At 36.6% G+C, this 26,493-nt stretch overlaps 2 protein-coding genes across 17 annotated transcripts in view; one reads left to right on the forward strand and one right to left on the reverse strand.

Annotated features, from left to right (window-relative positions):
* The window catches only part of Fip1l1 (factor interacting with PAPOLA and CPSF1), a 65,018-nt gene extending 44,961 nt beyond the window's left edge, over positions 1-20,057 (forward strand). For 8 of the 15 annotated variants that reach the window (XM_048364790.1, XM_048364794.1, XM_048364800.1 and 5 more), the window contains 6 exons: positions 4,678-4,704; positions 6,625-6,679; positions 8,762-8,817; positions 12,309-12,522; positions 17,548-17,685; positions 18,349-18,651. In XM_048364790.1, the coding sequence (XP_048220747.1) occupies positions 4,678-4,704; positions 6,625-6,679; positions 8,762-8,817; positions 12,309-12,522; positions 17,548-17,685; positions 18,349-18,496 (638 nt within the window). In that variant the 3' untranslated portion in view covers positions 18,497-18,651. Of the gene's footprint in view, positions 1-4,677; positions 4,705-6,624; positions 6,680-8,761; positions 8,818-12,308; positions 12,523-17,547; positions 17,686-18,348; positions 18,652-19,925 lie in introns of those variants that run through there. The other 7 variants (XM_048364795.1, XM_048364796.1, XM_048364802.1 and 4 more) reach the window with 3 other exon arrangements.
* The window catches only part of Lnx1 (ligand of numb-protein X 1), a 104,553-nt gene continuing 97,479 nt past the window's right edge, over positions 19,420-26,493 (reverse strand). For both annotated transcript variants that reach the window (XM_048364788.1, XM_048364789.1), the window contains 3 exons: positions 25,895-26,123; positions 20,394-20,552; positions 19,420-20,007 (listed from right to left, as the gene is read on the reverse strand). In XM_048364788.1, coding sequence (XP_048220745.1) covers positions 19,872-20,007; positions 20,394-20,552; positions 25,895-26,123 — 524 coding nt within the window. In that variant the 3' untranslated portion in view covers positions 19,420-19,871. The remainder of the gene's footprint in view (positions 20,008-20,393; positions 20,553-25,894; positions 26,124-26,493) is intronic.

The raw sequence follows: 26,493 nt of genomic DNA on the forward strand, positions 1-26,493 counted from the left end.
ACACAGTTGTTCATAAGTAAAATGAGTGATCATTTTAGCCAAACAAAATATTAATTACAATAGTCTAACTTATAAAATGTTATTATTTTATTATGTATTCTTATACGGAGTCATAGTTCATTGTTACATCAGTACCCGTTCACAGTATATTTCAGTCAGTCTCACCACCCTTACCACTTTCTCTTCCCACCACCCTCCACTCTCAGAACTGTTTCAACAAATTTCATTGTTTATTGTTCATAGTTGCAGTCTATTTCAAGTATGTTCATCCTTTCATCCTCCTTGTTAACCCAACCCTTCCCACTCATACCCACCCTATTGGTTGTTTTCCCTTTTTTTCTTTAATTTCATTTACTTTATTATTATCTTTAAGTCATTGTACAAAAGAGTTACCATTTAACAAAGCATTTTCTGAATACAGTATATAATGATCAGTGTCACCTCTCAATATTCTCATCCCTTCCTCCTCCATTGACCCTTTCCCTCACTCTTTTTAATTTTGTAGGATTCACATTGGATTCTTGTCTGCATTTCATAGAATAAAGTCTCTTTAAATATATGTTTGGTAGGAATACTGTCTACTTCTTTTTCTCAGGTCCCCAAATAGGATTTCAGGTTTTTTTCCCTACTTCCCTACTTACTTCCACTTTTAAGAATGTACATTAAGTCCTGGGACATAAAATAAAATCTCTCTACTCTCCATTTTTAAATTTTTTTGTGAGTCTAGGCAGACTATTTTACTGTTCTATATACATACTTTCATAAAAATTTGGAATATAATTTATTTCAACTATATTCAACATTGAGTTTCTCAGCAGTGAAATTAGGAGACAGTAAATGATTCTCTTAAGTACCAGGTCAGCATTATCATCTCTTGGAAAATGCTTTGTATTGCAGATTTTCTGGGCCCACTTAGTAGTCCTTCTAAGTCAAAAATTATACCAGAAGAACCAAATGCTCTAGACTTTAAGACTTTGATTATGATACATACTCAGGTTTTTGTACCACTAAGCTACTTAGCCCATTAGAGCTTGACTATTACTTTTCCAACAGATGTTCATCACTACTAGAAATCTTATTCTTACTTCAGTTACATAAAGGCCTCCAGGAAATAAACAGTTTTCTTCACTTATTTTACACATAAGAGATAAATCAAGGATAAGCAAAATAAACACCAAGAAGCTGGTATTTGAAAGGGGTGAGGGTCAAGGGGAAAATGGTAGAGAAGAGAGGGAGAATTCAGTGAGGGAAGGAGAAGGATGGGTGAGAGGATTGAAAGGAGGAACATTTATCAAGATGCATTGTATTCATGCTTTGTTAATGACAACTCCTTTGTATAACTAAAGATAGTAAAAAACGAAAAATAAAAAAATGTAAAAGGAATAGGGAAAAAAGGATATAGAAAAGAATTGCATTACATGTTTTGTATGCTTCAAGCCCATAGGCTAGGCTTTGTACATGTTGGCCCGGAAAGTAGAGTTGTTCAGAAGGAGAGAGAAGAGATGTTTCTCTTCCTTACACGATTCCTCATTTTGTTGGCTAAGTCAAATTGAAGAGCGCACATACATGCGGGTACCTGTTTGCTAGTAGAGATTGTCTAGGTGTCTTGCTCTTGATTGTCTTTTTTTGCATGTAGCTGGTAGGTACTCTTGTCACTTGTGCCATGCATCTAGTACAACTGTTATGCTTATTAGTGGAGGATGAAAGTCTTTCTGACTTTGCTGCTTGGTCTGGCTTTGAACCTTGGTCTTCAGAGAACAGTTTTCTGAGTAGCTAAGATAATAGGTATGAGATACAGGCTTAAGATATTTCAGTTGTTTTTTGTTTTTGGTCAGTCATGGGGCCTGGGCACTGTCCCTAAGGTTTTTCATTCAAGGCTAGTGCTCAACCACTTTGAGCCACAGTGCTACATCTGGTTTTCCGGGGTTAGTTGGAGATTTAGAGTCACTGGGACTTTACTGCCTGGGCTGGCTTTGAACTATGATCCTCAGATCTCAGCCTAAAGAGTAGCTTGGATTACAAGTGTGTCACCAGCACTCGGTATTTATTGATGTTTTAATGAAAATGTTCTTGGCCTCTATATCCCTTGTTAAACTTTATTAGTTATACTTTGAAAATGTATTTGATATTTCTCAAACCATCTGTTATAAAATACATTAACTTTGTGTAGTCCTTTTCCATCAATCTTTACCAATAAAAATTTATAGTAACATCCTTTCTAGTTTTCACATCAACTTTGTTTTTTGGTTGTTGTTTGTTTTGTTTTTAGGCTATTCCTGAGGCATGAACTCAGGGCTTGGGTACTGTGCTGTTCCTGAGGTTCTTTGGCTCAAGGCTACTGCTCTACTTTTAGGTCTTTTTGATAGTATGTATATAGGTATTGGTCAAAAAGACAACTATAGCATGATTTTATGGTTTTCTTTGTATTCTTAGTTCTTATTGACTTTTAATAAAATAATTCTGAATTACCAAGACTCAAACCCAGAGCCCTTGCCCATGCTAAGCAAACATACCTCTGAGATACACATTTAGTCCCAGTGCTGACTTTTTTTGGGGGGGGGCGGGGTGCTGATCCTGGGGATTGAACTCTGGGCCTACGCACTGTCTCTCAGCTTTTTTTTTTTTTTTGCTAAAGGCTAGCGCTGTACTACTTGAGCCACAGTTCTACCTCTGGCTTTTCAGTGGTTAAGTGGAGATCAGAGTCTCATGGACTTTCCTGCCCCAGCTGGCTTTGAACTGTGATCTACAGATTTCATCCTCCTGAGTAGGATTTCAGGTGTGGGCTGTCTCCACCTGGCAACCAATTGCCTTCAGAGCATGTTTAGTTTGATCATATAATCTTTTTATTTATTTTCTGAAACTTTTACCTCTTAAGTGTTTTTGAGAGCTAAATTTGAAGCTGTGGACTCATAATTTCTTATTTTTTTGCATGATTTTACATTTTAGTAAGCTATAGTCACCATTCACTGTGGTATACACTGCTTACTTACCTAATAAATTTCATTATAGTATCACAAAGTGGTTGATAAATGTTGATATTTTCTGCAGTGTTTGAAAAAAAATCTCAGTTCTAAAGACTATGAGGCTATAATAGTATGTGTTAATAGTATATATTAAAAATATTTAGTGTTTTGCTTTCTCCTTTAGCTTAATCTTAGATTCTATTTAGCTTATATTGTCTGTTGGATCAGTTAAACAATTTAGGAAGCATCAAGGCAATCTCAGGATGGATGTGAAATGCCGTCAATTGTGTGTTCATTTGGTAGATTTCGGGAAGCCTGATGTCTTAAGACATATAACTATGTTATACATCCTTAGTTTTGTATGCTTTGTGAGTTTAGCATATTCTTTTATTGTATGGATGGCTAAATCAGGTGATGTAGTGGATATTTTTAGGCCATTTGCTGTCGTTTGGGAAAAGGCAGTACCGAGATTTGAACTCAGGGTCTTATGCTAGCCATGCAGACACTTTTCCATGTGAGTCACATCCCCAACCTTCCATTTGCTGTCATAACATCTTTTTTATATAAATATCTCATTCTGATAAAACATGTTTTAACTTTGTAAACTACTAGCATATTTATTTGCATTGTTCTTTTGTCAAGAAAACATTTGAAAGTATTCATTTTTGCATGCATTTAGTTAATAAGATTTTTTTCCCTCTTTTAGTGTAATATTGATCTATTTTTAAAAATAGGCTTTAATAAATCACTGTAGCTGTGTTGACCTTATTTATGGTATAAAAACTTTTCATGAAAAAGTTGTTTTAATTTTTTCCTATTAATTAGAAATCATTTTTCTTCAACTGAAAGTAAATTTCCTCTCATGTACCTCCTGAATTTAAAACATGGAGTTTAGTAATAAATAAATTTCACATTTGTACTTAAGTCCATGTTTAGTCAGTATAAATTGAATGTTCACATAATTTTCTTTAAGTTTGCGGTATGTAACAAATAATGAGTGAGATTCACTCTTATTATTTCCTGACATGTAGAAATAAATCATTTACCACATTCATATTAATTTGCCTTGGTGGTAGATATATATGTATATATATAGATATAGATTTAGGTTTAGATATATGTGGATGTGTGTGTGCATATATATATGTGTGTGTATACATACACATGAATTTCTTGTACCCCATTTTTTTCTACAAATCAAGGAAAATATTAAGTATTCTCACTCCTACTAACACTAGTTAAACAGTCTGAACACTTGAAAAGCTAAAACATTGAACTTAACAAAGTAAGTTGTGTCCTTGATTTTTAGTTACCTTGCATCACATATACTATCAAGCCATAGATCAGTTTCCCTATTAAAATGTTCAATATAGCAAAACCGGACACCAATTACCAAATTTAGTTAGCATTAATGTTTTGGAGTTTGATATTTGCGTATGCATAAGTATGCTTTTTAAGTGATGTCTAACTTCATTTGTGATTACAACTAGTGGGGGCAATCTTGTTATTGAGTTGTTAGACTGGTTTTTCATTGAGGAAGTTGGATGTTTTACTCGAATTGTTAGTCTGCAAGAAAACAGAATGCTTCTCTTGAGTGCTAAGCCAGGATAATGAGGCAAGGGGTTTATTTCAAAGTTTGTTTTGGTGATGGCATAAATACATAACAGGTTCTGAAATCCAGTTACTATATTAAATTTCATCACTTGTTTTTTAGGTATTCCAATAACTGTACCACCTCCAGGTAAAACTTTTTTTTCATGTTTTTTTCCATCATTGTTAATGAACATGAAATTTCCAGCTTAGGAGGGTCAGTGTTGAAGTGGTTAGAATATGAACTTGGCTATTGGGATTTCAAGGTCCTATTTTCAGCTCTGCCTTTGCTTCATTCCAGTTTTATGATACTTAGTTTTCTTATACTTGTCTTACCCATTTCTGTGGAAATAGAAATTGTGAGGAAAATTCTCACTTTCCAATTTGTGAAGAAAATATGAATGTAAAAAATATTTATTCAAAATATTTTTGACCAATGAATATTTTATATGATAAAGTGACTACAAGAGAAAAGGAAAAGAATTTATGCTCATTTTATCATGACTTTTTTTTTTATCCTGTTGTCACAATTCAGTTTCATGAGAAAATATGTTCTGAACCACACAGCAGTAGGTGGATTGAAAACTGGTCAGGTGGTGATTTTTAGAGTGGTAATTAATGGTTCATTGCTGTAATGGTATGGTTAATAGGGGTTTATTTATAGAACAGTGCTGTTGTTTCTGTTTTTGTCAGTTTCTTTTTATTGGTAGTAGATTAAACCCTGTTAGCAAGTGTGTTTGCTCAGCTCAGTATTGAAAGCCAAGGAAAATGTGAAGCAAGTGATAGTGATAATACTGGAAGGGTGGGACTAAAATCAGAATGACCTGGGTAACAGAAATAGGGAAGTTTAGATTACATAGGATAGTGTACAAATTTAGGTGTGGGATAGTCATTAATTGTGTGCCTGACGGACTTAGTAAGCAGAGTCAAAGGGATTGTGTATTTATAGTTTATTTTAATGTGGTTGTGAGGCTGTGTGATATAGGATTGTGGGATCTAGGACTATTGTGGTAATTGTGCTTGTACTGATTATTTAATAAAGGAGTTACAGATCTAAAGCCCAATAAAGTGATGAGCATAGTAAACTTGAACTGGTTTGAAGCAGGACTAAAACTTACTTGCATGGAGTTTTGAGAAGGGATGAAAGAGTAGCATTCATTTTTACGAAGAACACTGAAGATGAGGCTTTAGTAGAAGAATTTTCAAATACATAGAAGGTAATAGAGGTCTTGATAGTAGAATACTTTTGCCTCAGGACAGTATGTGAATTATTGTGTTAGGGATTTAAATTATATCATTTAATGTATTTCCTAATTGTCAGGGTTGTTAAAATTTGGAAAAACTAGGTATTGTAAGTTGTGGAATCTTAATGTCTTCTGTTGGGATGCTATGTTTCCTAATAAATTTGAAAGTGCAGAGTAGACTAATTGCTAAGATCCATTTTTGTGATACTATTCTTTGGTACTAAAAATTATTTGAGAATGCAGACTTTCTGATACAAAGGTACAAATTATTTTCTTCTATGCTAATGAAAAACTCCTCTGTTTGCCTTTCTTTGTAAAATAGTTAATTGGGGTTGTGCTGTTAAAAATACTCTTATATGTTTGCTGGTTAGGTTCATTTACAAATTATATATTTTAAGGAAATTTCGATAATCTCTCATACTCAATATTTTTAAAAAGAGGTAAATGCTATTTTATCTGCTTTTCTTCTATGAACTATTTCAAATACAATCTATCTGGTGGCAACACTACTACTGTTTTTTTAATATGGAAAAGGTAAGGCATTGAGATTTAACTTTCTCATACTCACAAAATGGGCTATGTGTGGTGCTGAAAATAAGACCAAGTGTCCTGACTCCCAATTTGTGCTCTGTTAGGCCAGACTGTTGAAATTTTTATTACTCCAAAATGCTGTATATGTTAAGTTCCATTTTTTTCTATCCATTAGAATGTAGAGAAGCACGTTTATATCCCCAGAGAAATTTAGTGAAACACAGCAGCTTTGTTTCACTCTTGAAATTGTATGTGCAGTCTGCTAATTATTTTTGTCTTACGATTGAATGTTTCAGGTTTTCCTCCTCCACCAGGCGCTCCACCACCATCTCTTATACCAACAATAGAAAGGTAAATCAGTATGGGTGGCTGTACATTTTGGTCATTAATAGCCTTTTGACAGAAAACTTGTATTTATAAACGTATCATCTGTCTATTGTAAATCTTTTTTTTTTTTTTTTTTTGCCAGTCCAGGGGCTTGGACTCAGGGCCTGAGCACTGTACCTGGCTTTTTTTTGCTCAAGGCTAGCACTCTGCCACTTGAGCCACAGCACCACTTCTGTCCATTTTCTGTATATGTGGTCCTGGGGAATCGAACCCAGGGCCTCATGTATACGAGGCAAGCACTCTTGCCACTAGGCCATATCCCCAGCCCTCTATTGTAAATCTTAACCTGTATTAATTACTATAATGTTTAACCTAAAGGAAGTGGTGCTGTGGCTCATGTGGTAGAGCAGAGTGCTTGTTTTGATCACAGAGGCTATGGGACAGTGCCCAGGCCCTGAGTTCAAGCCCTGAGACCAGCAAAAAAACAACATCATCAACAACAAAAAACAAACCCCAGAAACACAGAGCAAATATCTAAAGTGATAGAATTTTAAAATAGGAATCGTTTTTTTGGCCAGTCCCGGAGCTTGAAATCAACCTGAGCACAGTCCCTGCCTTCCTTTTGCTCAAGCCACAGTGCCATTTCCAGCTTTTATGTTTTATGTGGTGCTCAGGAATCGAACCCAGGGCTTCATGCATGCTAGGCAAGCACTCTACCACTAAGCCACATTCCCAGCCCTAAAATAGGAATCTTTTATGCTTTTATTTATGACGTTGAATAATGAAACTTTTAGATTATTTTTGTTGAAAACTTGACTGGTCAGTTGTGTGGAAAGTACAGTTTACTGAAAATCATGAATAATACATGGCTTTTTTGCAATTAGGTAAAGGCACCTATTTTTTTTTTACCCTGGTAAAAAAGAAAAGCTGCTTTCTTCCCTGCTACACTGTTGCATTTCACCTTCCACAAGGAAAGATTGACTCTGTTCTGTATATTGTTGGCCTTATTTTTCACACTTTGTATTTGCAATTTATGTTAGTTACAATCTTATATTGAACAATCTTCTTCTAGGAGTTGGCAATATTTTGTTTCCCAGTGTTGGGGAAGGCCCCCAATCTCTTGAAGACATTAGGTTGCTATAACTATTCCCTTTAAGTGCCAAATCCCCTCTATATGATATCTGTTTTCAAAAAAAAAAAATTCATCTTATGTTAAAAGAAAATAAAATCGTGAGAACTTTACATCAGTAGTATCAAACAATTCATATAGTTTTCATAGGAAATAATACTTAGGAAAGTACCAATTGTGAGAACATAAGAAAGAATTTGGTTTTATTTAGTCCTTTTTGAACACATACTTGTTTTTTGCCAGTCCCAAGGCATGGACTCAGGGCCTGAGCACTGTCCCTGGCTTCTTTTTGCTCAAGGCTAGCACTCTACCACTTGAGCCACAGCACCACTTTTGGGCTTTTCAATTTATGTGGTGCTGAGGAATGGAACCCAGGGCTTCATGCATGCAAAGCAAGCACTCTACTGCCAAGCCATATTCCCAGCCCTACATACTTGTTTCTCAATCAAAATGTTAGAAAAATATTATCGATCCCATCAGTTGAACTGCTTTACTGATTTATATCTTAATTTTAAATCTAAAACCTTAAATAATCTACTCTTCACATTTTTGTTATGCTGTGAGCCAAGATGAAATCAATTGCATTATTTGTGTTAAACATTACTTGCTAATAATGTTTTTGTGAGAAATTAGATGTAAGGTTAATGTTGTTGAGACATAAAAGCCAATGCTACAATAAATAAATTTAAAAAGCCAATGCCTTTTTATTTAAAAATAGAATTACAAAATTAAAGCTTATCATTAAATGATGGTAAAGGTTATTATTTTTGTTAGGACAAGGATACGAGCCTGCCTTCAATTACTAAGGTGTCAGGGGCAGAAGGATCATTTGAGTCTGTGAATTCAAGACTGACATGAGTAACATAGCAAGAGCTTGTCTAAAACCCAAAAATGTTAACTAATTTTTTGTTTTGCTGTTTTTCCATCTGTATCAAACTATAAAATAGGCATAAAAATTCAGTTTTTTTCTTCAACAGTGGGCATTCTTCTGGTTATGATGGTCGTTCTGCACGTGCATTTCCATATGGTAATGGTAAGTAGTTACTCAGATTTAGTTTGAATCAGTGAAGAGCTAAATATTTTTTAAATGTAAAACTATGTTTTCATAGTAAACAACAAAACAACAGGAAAACCTTTGTAGAGAAATTAAGAAATGTTACTTGAAGCTGGCACCAGTGGTTTGGTTCATTCATGTAACCTTAACTACTCAGGAGGCTAAAATTTGAAGGTCATAGTTCAGGGCAGTACACAAGATTCTAACCATCATTTAACCATGAAGAGCCAGAGGTAGAGTTGTAGATCAGTTGTAGAGCCACCAGGGAAAAAGCTAAGGGACAGTGACCAGGCCCTGAATTCAAGCCCCAGTACTGGTACCCCAGAAAACAAAAGAAAGGAAAGAAAGGAAGTAAAGGGAAGAGCCTGGAGGGGAGGGAAGGGAAAGAATTGATTTACATCTTTCCAAGGTTCCTAACTGAATTACCTGTATCCATTTTTCATTTATACATTAGTTACTAGTACTATACCAGATACTTGTAGATTGTTCTTTTCTAACAGGATTTAGGAGTTTTCACCAATTTGTCTTAATCTTTTTTTGTAAGAGTCATGGCATCTTTGTTTTTGACTTTCCTCCTCTTTGGCTTGCTTTGTTTTTAAAATTATTTGTAGATACTCCTTTATGTTCACTTGTGACAACTTTGTTGATTCAATTCACTTATTCTGAAAATTATAATGATTTTTAAAGATATTGTGAAATACAGTAGTTACAGGCTAGTTGGGGACAGAGAGGAGGATGTCAGTAGATGGGTCTCCCACTTTAAGGGATGAACAGTTCATGACTTGACTTCCACAAATGTTTAAAAACATGGGGATAAAAGGAAATGTGGTAGGCTTTTGAAACTGAACACAGTGTGATGGGCCTGAACTAGATTTTGTGATGGAGATACAGATTGGGTTCTGGAACCCAATTGCAATACTCATAGCAATAAGGCAAGTGTGATAAAAATGAGCTGCAAAGTTCTAGTTTCCAAGTACTATAAAAGTAATATGTTTACTATATACTTTTATGTTGTCCTATTATACTGTGTAGCATCATATTTAAAAGAACAATGTAGATGTAGTCATTTAAAAATGCTTTTCTTTTAAAAACTGATAGTGATTATTTGAGCCCCTTGGTGAATTGAGCTGTCATCTTTTTGCTGACAGGATTTAGATTGGCTCTGTGATGCCAGCTGCTGACTGATGAGGGTGGTGGTTGCTGAAAATTGGAGTGGTAGCAATTTCTTAAGAGGAAACGATATCAACTTGAGTCTTTAATGAAAGATTTCTTGGTTCCATATTATGTTGTTTGATAATACTTTACCCATAGTAGGGCTTTGTTTGAAATTACTCCTCTCGGGCTGGGGATATGGCCTAGTGGCAAGAGTGCTTGCCTCGTATACATGAGGCGCTGGGTTCAATTCCCCAGCACCACATATACAGAAAATGGCCAGAAGTGGCGCTGTGGCCCAGGACTGGCAAAAAAAAAAAAAGAAATTAGTCCTCTCAAGCCCTGCCCTGCCTGTCCTTTACCAAGTTTATGTATTCTACTTGATTGTTTATTTTCCTTTCAACAGTGTTGTCAGCATCTTCACCAGGAGTAGATTCCTTCTGAAGAAACCTATTGTCTTTTGCTCCACTTTGCTTTTAGAGCAATTCCTCGTCTGTTAAAAGTTTCCTCATGGAGGGACTGGGGATATAGCCTAGTGGCAAGAGTGCCTGCCTCGGATACACGAGGCCCTAGGTTCGATTCCCCAGCACCACATATACAGAAAACGGCCAGAAGCGGCGCTGTGGCTCAAATGGCGGAGTGCTAGCCTTGAGCGGGAAGAAGCCAGGGACAGTGCTCAGGCCCGGAGTCCAAGACCCAGGACTGGCCAAAAAATAAATAAATAAATAAATAAAAAAAGTTTCCTCATGGGGTTACTGTAAAAACCTAAGGTCCAATTCTTTTATCATCATATCTTCTTCCACTAAAGTCTTGAGCCCCTCAAAGTCATCTGTGAGAATTGGAATCAGCTTCTTTCAAACTACAGTTAATGCTAACATTTTGACCCCATCATAAATATTTTTATGAATCGTGATTTTTGTGGTAGGGTGAGGCACAGAACTGACTAGAGGTTGAATTCAGGGCTTCAGCCTCTTGCCCAATTTGTCACTTATGCTCTACACTTTCACTTCTGGCTTTTTATGGTTAATTGGAGATAAGAGTCACTCAGATTTTCCTACCTGCGTTGGCTTTGAATCTTCTCAGATCTTATCAGTTTTCCTTGCCCAAATTCATCAGATGAGTCAGATGAATCACTATGGCATCTTAGGAAATCTATTTCTTAAGACTTGAAAGTCAAGATTACCCACTGATGTACAGGCTAGGCTACAGAATGGATTTTGTATTAGTAGGTATAAAAACAATGTGATTCTTGTCATTCATTTCTATCAGAACTCTTGGGTGATCAGATTATTGGCAGCAGTAATATTTGGAAAGAAATCTAGGCTTAAAATAATCAGCAAAGCATGTTTTAAACAGATGTGCTGCCAACCAGTCTTTGTTCCATTTATAGAACACTAGAAGAGTACAGTCAGTATAATTCTTAAAGGCCATACTGTAATGGTACATAAAAGAGTATCTGTAGTGGTAAATGAGCATTGACTTCGACTTATTAAAATGTTCAGCTGCATTACTTCCCATAGAAAGTTGGACTGTCTGTTGAAACTTTGAAGCCAGACATTAACTTCTCTATAGCATAGCTATAAAAGTCTTAGATAGCATCTTCTTCTTGGACTGCACTGTTAGTGTTGTTAGCTTCATCACTTGTCCTGCTAGACCTTCTGGGTAATTTGATACACTTTACACAACTTTTCTATTATAGCGATTACTGCTTTCCTTAAACCTGTGAACCTTCCTCCATTTTCTTCAGACTTTTTCTTTCGCACCTTCTCCCTCAGTTATCATTGAATTGAAAAGTTAGTGCCTTTTTTCTTCATTTATCTGATTTTAGATTTTTTGGTGAAGTCTTATTGATAGTAAGGTTTATTTATAAGTGCCATTGTTTTATTGCAGTATAGCTACTGAACCTAAAGTACTTAGCATTCATAAACTGCCAGCATGGCATATCCTGCCACAGAGTTACATCCCAGGCCTTAAAGTTAGTAATTATTTCTTAGTGGTTCTCATTTTATCTTTCTAAGTTAATACATTGCTAAATTAATAATCTGTTTTGTTGTTGCTGGTGGTTTCTACTTTTGATATTGAGAAATTAGTATTCTGATTTTTACCACTGCCAAGTGAAGGATCCTTAAGACTTTCTTAGGTCTTTGAGATTTGTTGGTAGATTTTTCCTCAATATTGAGAGTATCTACTAGGTGACATTTCTCTTCCCCATTTATCAATACATTCCTGTTTTTTGGAAGAAATTTTGTCTTTTTTCTCTTGTGTATTTTCATTTTTCAAGCACCATAACATTTGTGTTTAATGTGTTTTTTCTTTAGTTGCCTTTCCCCACCTTACTGGTTCTGCTCCTTCATGGCCTAGTCTTGTGGATACCACCAAGCAGTGGGACTATTATGCAAGAAGAGAGAAAGACCGAGATAGAGAAAGAGACAGAGACAGAGAACGAGATCGTGATCGGGACAGAGAACGGGAACGGACCAGAGAAAGAGAGAGGGAACGTGATCACAGTCCCACACCCAGTGTCTTCAACAGGTTTGTTGATTGTTCAAGTATTTTGTATGCATGTATTTCATTTATACTTTTGAAATTCTGTTTGTGTGAAGAATTCAATTCCAATTGACTTGGAAAAGGCACACTTAACCAATACTTAGAAGCCCCATTTTAAACTCAACTGACAGGGGGCTGGGAATATGGCCTAGTGGCAACAGTGCTTGCCTCGTATACATGAAGCCCTGGGTTCGATTCCCCAGCACCACATATATAGAAAATGGCCAGAAGTGGTGCTGTGGCTAAAGTGGCAGAGTACTAGCCTTGAGCAAAAAGAAACCAGGGTCATTGCTCAGGCCCTGAGTCCAAGGCCCAGGACTGGCAAAAAAATAAAATAAGATAAACTATCAGAGGTTTGCTTTTATTGATAGCAAATCTTTAAATGTGTTCACTTATCCCTGAAATGAATTTTGTACTGCCTCACAATTTTTTGTAGCTGTTGTCAAAATTTTCCACTTGAATTTCCTGAATACTCTCATCCATTTAAAATTATTTTGTTTTTTGCCATATTCCCATCCCCCCTTTTAAAAAATTTTTAAAAGATATTTTTGCTGGTACCAGGGCCTTGTGCTCTTACCAGCTTAATCTTGCTAGCATTTTATCACTTGAGCCGCACCTCTAGCCTAGCCTTTTCTAGTTGATTGGAGACAAACTTTATTACCCAGACTGGCCTCAAACCATGATCCTCCAGGTCTCAGCCTCGTAAGTAGCTAGGATCATAGCATGAGCCACTGTTGTCCAGCTTATCATATTTTTAAAAATGCATATAAATATCTTTACCAGTTGTAAATTTCATATTTATTTTTGTGCTTGAATTTCCCTAAGTAATTTTATTTAATGTGAAAATCTTGAAAAAATTTTAAATTATCCCCTTTTTTGCAACACACCTACTAAGAAGTTTAAAAGAACTGTTGTACTTTGTGTCTCATGTTGTTTCAGAATTTTATCCTGGTTTTACTTAATTTTGAGGATAAATACACTGAAGAATTTGAATGGAACGGCATTCCTTTAGTGTGATGGAGAAGCTTTTTTTTTCTTCTCTAGTTAATATATGCATCAATGGATGAGTATTGTCATACAAAAAATAGGATTTGCTATTAACTATTATTAATACATAGAGATAAACACTGAGAAACCTTGTCATATAAATTAGTTCTATCGTAAACCACCATCTTAATCTGGTTATTTTCAGAAGATCAAATCATCTTAATTCAGGTGTTTTTGCAAAGACCCTGCTTTTGAGTAAGATATTTCTAGTTGCCAAGAGTTAAGACTGAACCTTTCTGCTATACATATTCAGCCCTGTTGTACATTTGGAAACTGAAGATTTGTATTTTCTAAGTTCCCTGAAGAACACCAGAAGTACTTTGCCGAGATTTATGAGAAGCTACCAATTATATTCATTACCTTTTAACTTTGAGGCAGGTTAAGTCATGCTTAGAACAAAATAGTATTGATTTTTAATAAATATTGGATATTAGCATTTTAAAAACCTACTTCATTATGTACTAAAAAGCTAATTTCATGTAGATATTGGAACTACACATTTTCCCTCATTAAGTCGACTAAAAACAGTAACCATGTAATTTAATTGGTAGAAAGATATTTCTCATTGTTCCATCAGCTAGCCAAATCACACTCAAGTGTCTATCAGAACAAAGTAATAGAATTTTGTATGTTGTGAATTATCCCAGGAAAATGAATTGTACTATGGAAAGTGTAAGTGAAATAATAGACTGGCAAAAATGTCTAAAAAAGCACTATGTATATAGGTTGGATTACAAATTATGGGGTCATTGTTTTGAAAATTTCAGATCCATTTTAACATCTGTTTTTTAGATAGCTTAATTGTGGTCCTGAAAGAAAGTCATTTCTAAGATGTTTGGAATGAAATCTAGAGAAAACTTATGCTACAGCCAGTTATCAGAAAGGGAATAGAAGGCAGGTCTTAGGTCTGTGGTCAGGGCCAACTATGCTACTGTCTCTTATAAGGGCCTCATCATATATATGGCTGCCTTCAGAAGGTCCAAAGCTAGTGAAGAGTTGTTTTAAGAGTTGGGGTGACATGCCAGTTTATGGGAAGACAAAATTACCACAAAGATTAATCAAGAGAATATTGCCCTGTTATATTTTTGTATTGTCTGTTTCATATTGTTCATGGAAAAATAAAACCAAAGAAAAACAGTTTATTTTGGTGAAATAGATGACCTGGTCCTGCTATACAAAGTGTGGTCTGAAGTGCAGTACCAATCAGTTAGGAGTTTGTAAAACAATTAAAAAATTTATATTATTCCATATCCACTTGATGACCCAACAAATTCCACTTCTAGTTATTTACTGAGAAATACAAAATATGCCCACAGAAGGCAAAGATGTTTGAAATAGATTTATTCATGGAAGCCTAAACTTGGAAATATTTTCATACAATAGAATATTAACAATAAAAACAGTATACAATGTTAGGCCGCTGGAAAGCTCAGAGGCACCGGGAATAAACCACCTTCCTATCGGGAAACACCATCTGTATCAGCCGCTCCTAGAAGCACTAGCCCGAGACCAACTGGAACCACCCAGACTAACAGAACAAGCTATGCACTAACTACCACTGCTGACCGAAAGCCTCCACTCACCAACTGTTCCACTTTTTGTCCTGGCTATATAAACCCTGCCTTAGCTAGGCCAAGGCGTGACCTCTCTGATCCCCATCAGAGGGGCACCCGAGGGTGTACCCCAATAAATTCTTTCAATAAAGAGAGGGGTGAAATGAAGGCTACAGATGACATGTTATTACTTTACTTTTAGTTATTTTTATTTAAGTCTGTTGAGTCATTATAAAGAGCCTCATTTGGTACTATGCTACTTTTACTTTAGCAGTATTGTAATTATTAAAAAGCCAAAAACTTACAGAAAATTTTCTGCATCTGAAAGATTTGTGTCAAATTTGCTAAAGATTTCCATTTATTATCTACTCCTAGTGTCTGTGTGCAAGTGCACCAGTATTGCCTGTATTGGGGCTTGAACTCAAGAGCCTGTGTCTGTCCCTGTCCATGTCCCTGTCTCCCTTCCCCCCCATCCCCCACCCCTGCCTGGTCTGCTTTTGGCTGCATGCTACACTTTTACCTTGGGTTTTTCCGTGGTGAATTGGCAAGAATATCTTGGATTTGCTTCAAATTTTGATTCTCATATGTCAGCATTCTGAGTATCTAGGATTATAGGCATGTGCCACCAATACCCGGTGTTCCCAGATTCTTAGAACCTGTTGCTGCCCATACAATCTACATTAAACATATTCCTAGAAACCATGTCTTTGCATATTGTTTTCAAGGTGAGTTTTTTCTAAGTGAGATAATTACTGATAGTAGATTTAGAAAGTATTGACTTACCTGATCACACACACACAAAAGTATTGACTTGTGTTTAAATAAGAAAACCAGGTGTGGAGGCACATTTTTCAACATTTCAGGGGCTAAGGCGGGAGGATTATGAGTTCATGGTTAGGCTGGGCTAGATGGTGAGACTATTTCAAGTAATAAAGCGAACAGAAAAGGAAGAGAAAAAGTACAAGTCTTAAAGACTTAAAAGAAAGGTGGAGGATCAGTTAAGGGACATGAAATGGGGGATGAGGGGATTTACGGGAGGTAAAGAAAAACCATCTAACAATCATTAGTTCCTGTTTTACTAGTCTTTGCACTTCCATCCAGAATCAGAAAATAGAGCTGCAACTTTCACTTATACATTTAAAGTGACTGGCTATGTTTTCCATGCTCTTAACACACCGAGATATGTATGAAGTGTCGTCCAGTCTTTGGGCATTCTGTTCAGGCATTGTAGAAAGTGATTCGAGGTTCCTGTTTTTGTTTTTGTTTTTAAACTCTCTACATGATGATTGTAGAACTCTTGGTGTTATTGATAAAGTAGAGGCTTAACCTTTATCTCCATTCTGTCTTTCTAACCATTGTGAGCATTATATTCTTAGGGTCTAGACTAGGCTTTGCAAATAAGAATTTTTTTAAGATGTATGTTTATGTTTTATTTTCTTGGTAAAGTTTTGCTTAGGTACTTTTCAAATATGTGGTGCTGAGGAATCGAACCCAGGGCTTCATGTATATGAGGCAAGCACTCTACCATTAGGCCATATTCCCAGCCTGCAAATAAGAATTTTTGCTGGAAATCTGGAATATGTTTTTCATACTAAACTAATAGCATAAGAACATGAAGCTGTTGGTTTAAATTTATATCAGCTATAGGTTTCATGTTTTTCCCCTAGAAATATAAATACAAAACATTGTTCTATGAAGTATCTATGGCTTAATAACTTGGAAAGCATAGAGTGGGTATCATGTGTAATTGTTATACTTAAATTTTTTTTAATAATTACTTATTGTCAAAGTGATGTACAGAGAGGGGTTACAGTTTTATACGTAAGGCAGTGGGTACATTTCTTAGACAATTTGTTACCTCCTCCCTCTTCCCCCCCCTTTTCCCCTCTCCCCCCGTGAGTTGTTCAGTTGGTTTACACCAAATGGTTTTGCAAGTATTGCTTTTGGAGTCGTTTGTCTTTTTATCCTTTGTCTTTCGATTTTGATATTCCCTTTCACTTCCCTAGTTCTAATACCAGCACATACAGTATCCAGGGTACTCAGATGAGATATAGTGGTAGTGCGGGGACAACCACAGGAAGGGGATACAAGAGAATCATCAACAAAAGAAGCTATAGTTTCATATGGCATGTTGAAAGTAATTACAACAGTGATATAACAGTCGTTTCCATAACATGGTGTTCATTTCACTTAGCATCATCTTATGCGTTCATGCAGGGCATAACTATTGGGCTCTTGTGATCCTCTGCTGTGACTAGCCTAACCCTGTGCTAATTGTTAAGTATTTGTACAGAGTCCTTAAGTTACTAAAGTACAGGCTTCTGTTTGACTTTACAACCTCTCCTGCACACTTTTCAGTCAGAATTCATAGTTCAGGTGTCAAGAAAACATGTTTCCATTCTGATTGCAGTGATGAGGAGCGATACAGATACAGGGAATATGCAGAAAGAGGCTATGAGCGTCACAGAGCAAGTCGAGAGAAAGAAGAACGGCATAGAGAACGACGACACCGAGAGAAAGAAGAAACCAGACACAAGTCATCCCGCAGGTTTTTCTCTTTAATAAAATACTGAAGCAATTTGAAGCCAAAAGAAAAACTGATTTGAAAGTGAAAGTAATAATTTCGAAATAGCCACCAGAACATATGTGTCTTCATTGGAAACTTTAGAATGATCTGTTGAAGTAGTTAAGAGCTTCAACAAAGATTTTAAAAAATTAGTAAGACTGCATTTCATTTAGTATTCAAAAAAGAAAAATTAGTATGGGATATGAATCATAGAATTTGGCTTGTTCCATTATCCCATTAGCAGAGGAGGAAATTTAGTGTATGAACCAATTCCTAATAGTATAAAAGTGGTTTGGTTCAAAGAAAAAATTCAGGGCCAATATATTAAAAATAAAATCATAATTGAATTTTAATGCCCACTTGCAAAAAACACTATAAAATGGTATCTTTTAACTCTCAGTTTCTAGTTTGTAATTTGTCTTTTGGAATAAATAGGCACTGGGAATTTGAGGTAATGCTGGTAAAGATGACCCTATTGTGTATTTCCACATTAAAATCTCATAAAAATTGATGATTATGTGTTTATGAGAAAAAAATGGATTAGACTATCCTAAGTCCAGTGTTACCTTGAGATTTCACTTAGCAGATTTAGATTATGTCACTGATTATGTATTTAAACATTTTAAAACCTATTTTATTTTCTAGCAATAGCAGACGTCGCCATGAAAGTGAAGAAGGAGACAGTCACAGGAGACACAAGCACAAAAAATCTAAAAGAAGCAAAGAAGGAAAGGAAGCTGGCAGTGAGCCTGCTCCTGAACAAGAGAGCACCGAAGCTGCACCTGCGGAATAGGCAAGATTTTTGCCCCTTGTATATTAGTCCCAGAAGTAGATAAATATAAATCTCATTATTTTTCTGGATAATGTTTAAGAAATTTGCCTTTAATCTTATGTTAGAATGAAAAGTTAATTTTTTTTCAAAATAAATGAGTGAAATTTTCATGTTAAGTTAAAATCTTTTGTCTTGTAATATTAAAAAAAAAGACAGCAATGACTTTATATCCAAGAAAGTAATGTGAATGAGTCACTTGGAGGATTTAAAGAGCTGTGTTTTTTTGTACATACACAGTATCTAATGAAGGTCAAGGACCACCTCAACTACAGTTTTGGTCAGTTAGGTCAGATACCAGTCGCTTTATGAGGTTGCACTGCAATGGGGCCCCTCTCAAGTCTTGAGAAAACTAAGTGTCATTACCACTATGGCACTCTTGCATATTAACATGTTAAACTAACTTGTATACAGTTTTAGTATCCCGACTTTTGAAAGATTCTACATTTGAAACAAAATAAGACATTTTTATATTCAAATTACTAAGCTCTACCAGGTGGCATTTGGGTGACCATTGCAATATAACTTCTTATGTGTAGTTTCTAGCAGGCATACTTACAGACACTTGTCACTGTAACACAAAGCTGAACTAGCATGGCTGTCTCACCCATTCCACCCATTCTTGTGTTTTTCAAGACTTATTGGTAGAACAGCATATGGAGTTTATATTGTGAATTAGAAACCTCCTGACAAGAAAGTCATTTCCTATTAAAACTAAGAAAACACAAGTTTATAACACTGAGTGAATTATAGGGATAACCTTAAAGGTGTTATACGTACATGAGGTAGCCTGTAACTTCATATCTGGAAGAATGAACTGCTGGGATTTTTAAAATGGGGACAGATGTAAATTTAACTAGAATCACATATAAAGACAGGTGTAATTTTTGAAAAATATTTATTTCTCATTTGGCGAAAGGAACATTTCTCATTGATGCATTAAAAAAAAATCCTCTGGCTTTAAATTAAAATGCCCATGATAGTCTGTAGAACTAGTCATATGCCAGATTTTAATTTAAGTTGGTGATTGTAATTCAGTGGGCATACAAACCACTTAAGTTGTTTAAAGGCATTTTGTTGAATAGAAAAATATAAACTTAAAAGTTGTGGATGAGAAATCTTCCACACTAGATTAAAAACTAATAGTGGCTGTTTTTTTTGTTTGTTTGTTTTGTTTTTGAGGATATTCTCTCAGTATAACCGACTTTCTTTAGGTCATACTTTTCCTGATTTTTTTTTTATAGTATGTTCTTTAAATATAAAAATTGACAAGATACATACATTGTTTCAACTTAGCCTATTTGTGATTTTTCTGTTTTTCTAAGACCCATCATTGACTTTATAAAAAAGTACCAGGCCAAGAAACAATAGTGAGAGTAATTTTCCCTTTAAGTTCTTTCAGCATTCTTGCCAAGCAAGCATGTACCATGCCTGATGTACTTCTACCATTGACAGCAAGAAGAATATCACCGCATCTAAAAAACAAAACAAGATATGTGATCAGTATTTCACTTCATAGTTGAAGTTAATGTAAGTTTATTTTGGTGGTCCTAGTTTTTGCTACAGTTGTCTATTTTAACTGCATTACTTCCAAGTAAAGATTAAATTCTACAAATTCACTATTCATTTGGCTTCTGTTAAAAGGAATACAGAAAGTATTAGGCAGTTGGGGTTTGGAACCAAGAAGGCATGTACTTTTGAATTTCTTAGATGTTAACTGCTACCTAAATGTTTAAATTTCTAACTTCCCTTAAAAAAAATAAAAGTACAATAAATGTGTTCTTTGAAAGGGGCCAAGCTTTTGCATATAGAAAAAACACCTATTTGAATATAAGTTCTTTTGCTAAATAGTCATTAGTACCTAATTCTTCCATCATTATACGCAGGGGTTCCTTCAACAATAGATTTGATAAAGAAAGGTTTGTTTCCATTGTACTCTTCATAACCTCCTACAATGCAGAAGCCCAGACTTCCAGCCATGTTTCTTCTTAATATGACATCTTTACAGTTGTATAAGTACCTGAAAGAGTACATGTAATCAGTCAATATGTATAGTTAAATATTAGTTGTGATTCATCTCCCATTCCTTTTATTGGAATTTTTTTAGGCCAAGCATTTTGTAATTGATCCTCTGTTTTCCATAGTTGAACCCCCTTCAACAAAATGACTTCACCTATTATGTCTGTTTATGTGTATCTACTGGAAAAGATAACCGTATTTTTGACTTAAGGACATCTTAATGCTTGAATTTCTATTCCAAAAGTTGGGTACATCTAAATTCTTCCTGATAAACCAAAGTGAAATATACTGAGGAATCATGTTTTTGTCACTAAAAATAATTTTTAATGAAGGCAACAGCCCTTTTAATAAGTAATTAAACAAAAAGAAACCTGTGCTAATTAATGAAGTAGAACTTTATACTAATAAAGCTTAAAGAGGCAGGCAGCCATAAAGTGAATGGAAACTGAGACATATATAAGACTGTCAAAACAATTCATACAGGAGGAAAACAAACTAGCATATGGAGAACTGCAAGTTACAAAAGGGCTGGGAGAATGAAAGACCACAGCTGTTGTGTAAATAGTTAGAATCCTCAAAGAAAATAGAAATGAAATTGAAGTTCTGTATTATTCAGTGGTCATTGGAGCAGTGTTCACATCAGTGCAGGCTAGTGCAAACTGTTTTCCAGGTCCCAGAGAGAGAGGTGTCTGAACCTGAGTTTTGCTTTAACATCCCCTTGTCTGCCATATGTGTGGCTGATTCTAGGAACTGAAGATTGATGGGAAGTTAGCATTTTTGTGTTGGTAAAATCAAGATAATGGCAATTCTGTTAATAGACTGTACCGTAAACATTCAATCTTACTGTTTTTTGACAATGAATAAAAAAGTTTCTTGTGAAATGTTAAGTGATAAACTTGATCATCATATTTGCTATTGACATTTCTTATACGTGTAACAACTATTTTCATACTTTTGCCGACTCTCACTTGAAATAAAACAAGCTTTAAGGTTTAATGAATATTTTAAAATACTTTTTATAATACTAAACTGAGCTTCATACCCTGTTTGTGCCCATTGTCATAACACACACTCCATTGTTATAATACACACACACACATACACACAATTTACAGCCATCAGTTCCCTTCACCAAAATGATAGCAAAAAGCATGAATTTTATTAACAACAATAAAAAAAAACACCTTTCTTTTCTTTTTCGTGACAGGGCTGAACTCAAGGTCTAAAAGGGTGTCTTTTTTTTTTTTTTTTTTTTTTCCTCAAGGCCAGTGCTCTACCACTGGAGCTAGCCTGTTGGTGGCTAATTAGAGATAAGAGTCTCATGGGCTTTCTAGCCTAGCTGGCTTGGAACAACAATCTAAAGATCTCAGCCTCCTGAATAGCTAGGATTACAGGCATGAGCCTGACCCCCAATAAGTACCCTATTTTTTATTGCAAAACATTTGTCTATTACACAGTAAACTATGGTCAAGTGATAAAGGACCATTGTTTAAGAAATTAGATAAATAAGCTACATAGACATTGTTGCTATATAAAGTACATGAAAATGATTCCAAACTAAATCCAAGTCAGCAAAACCATGAACTTAGGTGCTGCTACAAAGAAAAGGGTTCTAGCCTCCTTGCAGTTCTTTTTAAAAATTATACTTTTATCTTTAAGTACAATGTACAAAGGAGTTACCAACTACTCCACAAATCAGTTTATGAACACAGTGCATCTCTGTAGTTCCTTTGAGTTCCTATACAGCATTGTCCTCTACTTCCTCTTCCCCTACCTCATCTCACCCTATATCTCCATCCTCTTTTCATACCTCTCCCCTCACTCACAGGCTCTAGATTATACTCTTATGCTATTCCTGTACCACGCCAGTTTTATTCCATTGGGGGGATTTTGTGTTAACTACACTATCTCCCTGGAATACTGTACTCCACGTGACTAGCTACTACCTATTTCAGGTCATAGGATAAATGCCATCTCTTTATAGTCCTGTCTTAACCTGTGTGTGTATTCAATCCAGATAGAATAAAAAATCTGAAGAAGTGGGACACAAATGATTAATGATCTGGAGGGATTGGAAGTGGAATCAGATTGGAATGTGCAAAAAGGAGATTGAGGATGGTATTGTATATTACAGAGATAAGACCATGATGATGGGAAAATGCTACAGTAAAATAAAACAAGAGGGATCTAATGTGTCTTTTGGATTTATTCAACAACTGGTTACTAGTGATACTGATGATGTGGCAAGAATGGGCAAGGGAAAGAAGCTAGATGAATTGAGTGAAGTAAGAAGTAGATGGGAAGAACTTGAACATGCTGCACTGGTATGATAAAGCAGCAGAGGGAGATATTGATGACCACAGAAAGAGAGGACAGATGATCTCACAAGGCAAGAGAATGATTAAAAAAAAAAAAATCATTTATCTACTAGGAGAAAGCCCTATCAATGCTCCTGAGAAGGAAGGAGGAAAACTAGGTCTGGAGTCAGGTAAAATAGGAGATAAGAGCATATAAAGTCAAGTAAGATGTTATCTCATTGGAGTTTAGCTTGTGAAATGGTGAATTTATCTGTTAGTCTAAAGCACAGGTAGAATGTTGGAGGTTTAAGTTGTGCAGAGTATGTAGGACACAGGTACTGCAGAGAATGGAAACAGAATGCTGTCAAGAAATATGTCATAGGGCTGAGCACCAGTGGCTCATTCCTGTCATCAGCTACTCAGGATGCTGAGATCTGAAGATGGTGGAAGTGGCTCAAGTGGTACAGCACTAGCCTTGAGCACACAGGACAGTGCCCAGGCCCAGAGAGCCCCAAGACCAGTAAAACAAACAAAAAGCCAAGTGAAAGCACCAGGCCCAGGCCCTGAGTTCAAGCCCCAGTATTCACACACAAAACAAAGCCTGTCACCAGTTCCACTTCATGCTCTGTCAGTTCTCCATACAAGTCATTTAACTACTGTTTACTTTAGTTTCCTTTAATACTGCAAGAATACAAACGTGTAAGTCTTAAAAGAGTGCCTGGCACACAGAAAGGACTACAGTAAGCATTAGCTGCTAGATTACTACTGTTATCACTCTACGTGTCTCATGGCTAAACTGTCAAGTGTTTTTTGGCTAGAAAAAATTATGACATCTGTTTCCTTGCCATTCAACATAACAATCTTGATGAAAATGTTTTCAGCCTTTCAGGAGAGCTAAAGGTTAAGTTCTGAGACAAGGAGAAATGAGTTCGTGTGTATTTCTAGCCTTCTAGTCCAGATGAGAGAATGCTTTGAAAGACTTCCAGATGTGGCATGTGGGCCCTGTGAGCTAACAGAGCAAAAAGCAGAGTCGTCCATGTTCTCTGAATCACCGCCTATTGAATGGCAGCTGATCATTAGTCCAGACGGGAGACTGTCTGGAGTTGCTACCTAGGGGTTACTCCTGACATAGTATGCACTATTGACAAGTGTACTACTGATCACACACATTTGCATTGTCTTTTCTTACCTACTTATTTTTGCTCCTGCCTCTGCCAGTATGTAACACCTTCAGCTCAGCACCTACTGCTGTCTTCTTCATGTGCGTTCTCTGTGTATTGCACCTGAGGACATGACTGCCATAGCTTCCTGCTATTACAATTGCTGGCATTTTTTTGTTGTTGCTAGAGAACCTTAGGTAACTGGCTGGATCATACATAGGTGCTTTGGTGAAAGGGGAAATGTTTCATAGATTTCTGGGGAAATTTTTCTATATATTTTGAAGATGTTTGCAGTTTAAATCTCTAGCAATTCAGGTAAAATGACTTCCTGGGATGGGTTGAATGGCTTCAGACTTCTCAGGACAGCATCAGTAGAGAGAACTGAGGGTCTCTGGGGTTTTGGATGTAAATTACCATTTTGAGCATTAGAGATTAGGCATGTGAATGAGCATTTGAAATTCAAGATGTGAATGGCTCCTTCTGTGCATGGAAACTAAAGCAGTGTGACGGCCCACATCCTCTGAGAGTATCTGAGGGCCTAGCACAAGAGTACATTGAAGCATGACTGGTATTCTGAAAAGTGCCAAGGTAGGCATATTTCCACTCTCATACTGGCAGAGTGAAGATTGTGTTTCCCGTCCTGCTTCTAAAGATTACTATCAAGCAACTCGGACACCTGCAAACTATATCTTAAGCAAAATAAAGAGTCAGCCTGTATGAGGGAGGAGTACCAGAGGCCATCAGAGGGAAGATGAGAGTGGATGCTGCCACTAGATAGAGCTCATCTGGCCCAGAGCGCCTCATGGTCCACAGGATCAAGCCTACCCTGAAGGATCACCAGAAACAGGGTGGCTGTCATCAGTCTTCCATGGTCCAGTTTGGTAGAGCAGAAAGGCATGTATAAAAGCAATGCCAATGCATGAAGAGAGGGTGATACTGAAAGTGATGGGTAGGTGGAGAAACACTAGATCTTGTAAGTAGCCCAGCAAGGCTGACCTCAGTTGGTTTAGGAGAAATAGAGAACATACAAAGTCCTGGGAAAATAAGGAGCCATTTGTACTATCTGGAGCACAGCCCTGGTCCTTCCCTCTGTGATACAACTTCAGGGAAAACTTACTTCACACAAAGAATAAGCCAAAGAGATACACTACCAAAAAAGGGGTGGGAAGAGGAAGTGCACAAATGTTAACAAGACCACCACCAGAAAAATGCATCCTGTACTGTATAGCTATTTAGTGGGAGTGTCTCCAGGCCCCTCCCCAACTCATCTGTCAAACAATCCTTTGCTTTGATGCTCCAGTTCCCCCTCACTACAATAGCAACCCTGCTTTAGGGTTGTACAATGGCAGCTTCCCAGGTGTTGGCACTGAAGAATCGCTATACCAACAGATGCTTAAGCATTGGAGTGAAGGTCAAGTGTTCTGCTGTGCTGCTCTCTTTGTAGTTGTACCAACCAAAAGCTGTAGAGGTAAAGCCAGACAGCCTCTCTGTAAGTTAATAAAACTGACAAGAGCAGATTAGCCAAAGGTGAAGCTCAAAGACAGATGTAGCTCAGCCCCACTATAAAGAATCACATTGGATTTCTTTCCTCTCTGCCTGTCATCTAAGCAACATGCATGAACAAACCTATTTACAGCTATACATGGAAGCTCTATGAACTCAAAATGCTTAACGGTGTTTCCACTGCTAGTCTTAGTGGCCCTAGGATTTCTACATGCATTTTTAGTTGCCAGTGGCAAGTCAGAATTCTTTCAAACAATGCCCCAGTCCAAACTGAATCTCCTTATGATGATAGTGCCATGAATGATCCAAACAGAGTTGAAAGGGTGGTTTACAAAACAATAATTCCATCACATGCTTAATAGCGACATCACTTTGGGACTCACCGTGGTAATTCCAGCCACATGACCCAGGATGGGGACCAGTCACCAGGTAGAGTGATGTTGTGGTTTGAGTCCAGGGCTGCTGGGCTGTTACCATCCTCCTGAGGTTCCTGTTCTCTGACTTCCAAGGCTTTGAGAACCACGGAGGAGGATGTGCTCTTCAGCAAGGCAACCGCCTCACTGCGGCTGACCTCGGTGAGCTCAATGCCATTCACATTCAGTAAAATGTCACCTGACAGGCAGAGAGCACAAGCACCATTAGTGGATGCAAACGGGTTGCTGCTTATTGTGTAAAAGGGCAAGAACAGACCATGCGGGACGTGGCACCACTCAGTGACACAAGACTGAGTTCTACACTACATAGGAAACAGTCATGTTGGAGGCCTTCTGAACTATACCCGTCAATAATTGACTCATCTTAAAAATAAAGAAGATTGGTGTTTTTTTTGTCATTATAGTATCAAAGAAAACCCACTTTAGCTTTTTGTTTCCTAGTTTTTGTTTTTAGTACAAAATAGGTATCATTGACAAAGTGCCACACTTATATGTACAACAGCATGTATGAAGCACCCCCTAAACACAGATTTAAGGATGACTATGCA

The sequence above is a fragment of the Perognathus longimembris genome, chromosome 16 (assembly GCF_023159225.1).
Source record: "Perognathus longimembris pacificus isolate PPM17 chromosome 16, ASM2315922v1, whole genome shotgun sequence".
NCBI lineage: Eukaryota > Metazoa > Chordata > Mammalia > Rodentia > Heteromyidae > Perognathus > Perognathus longimembris.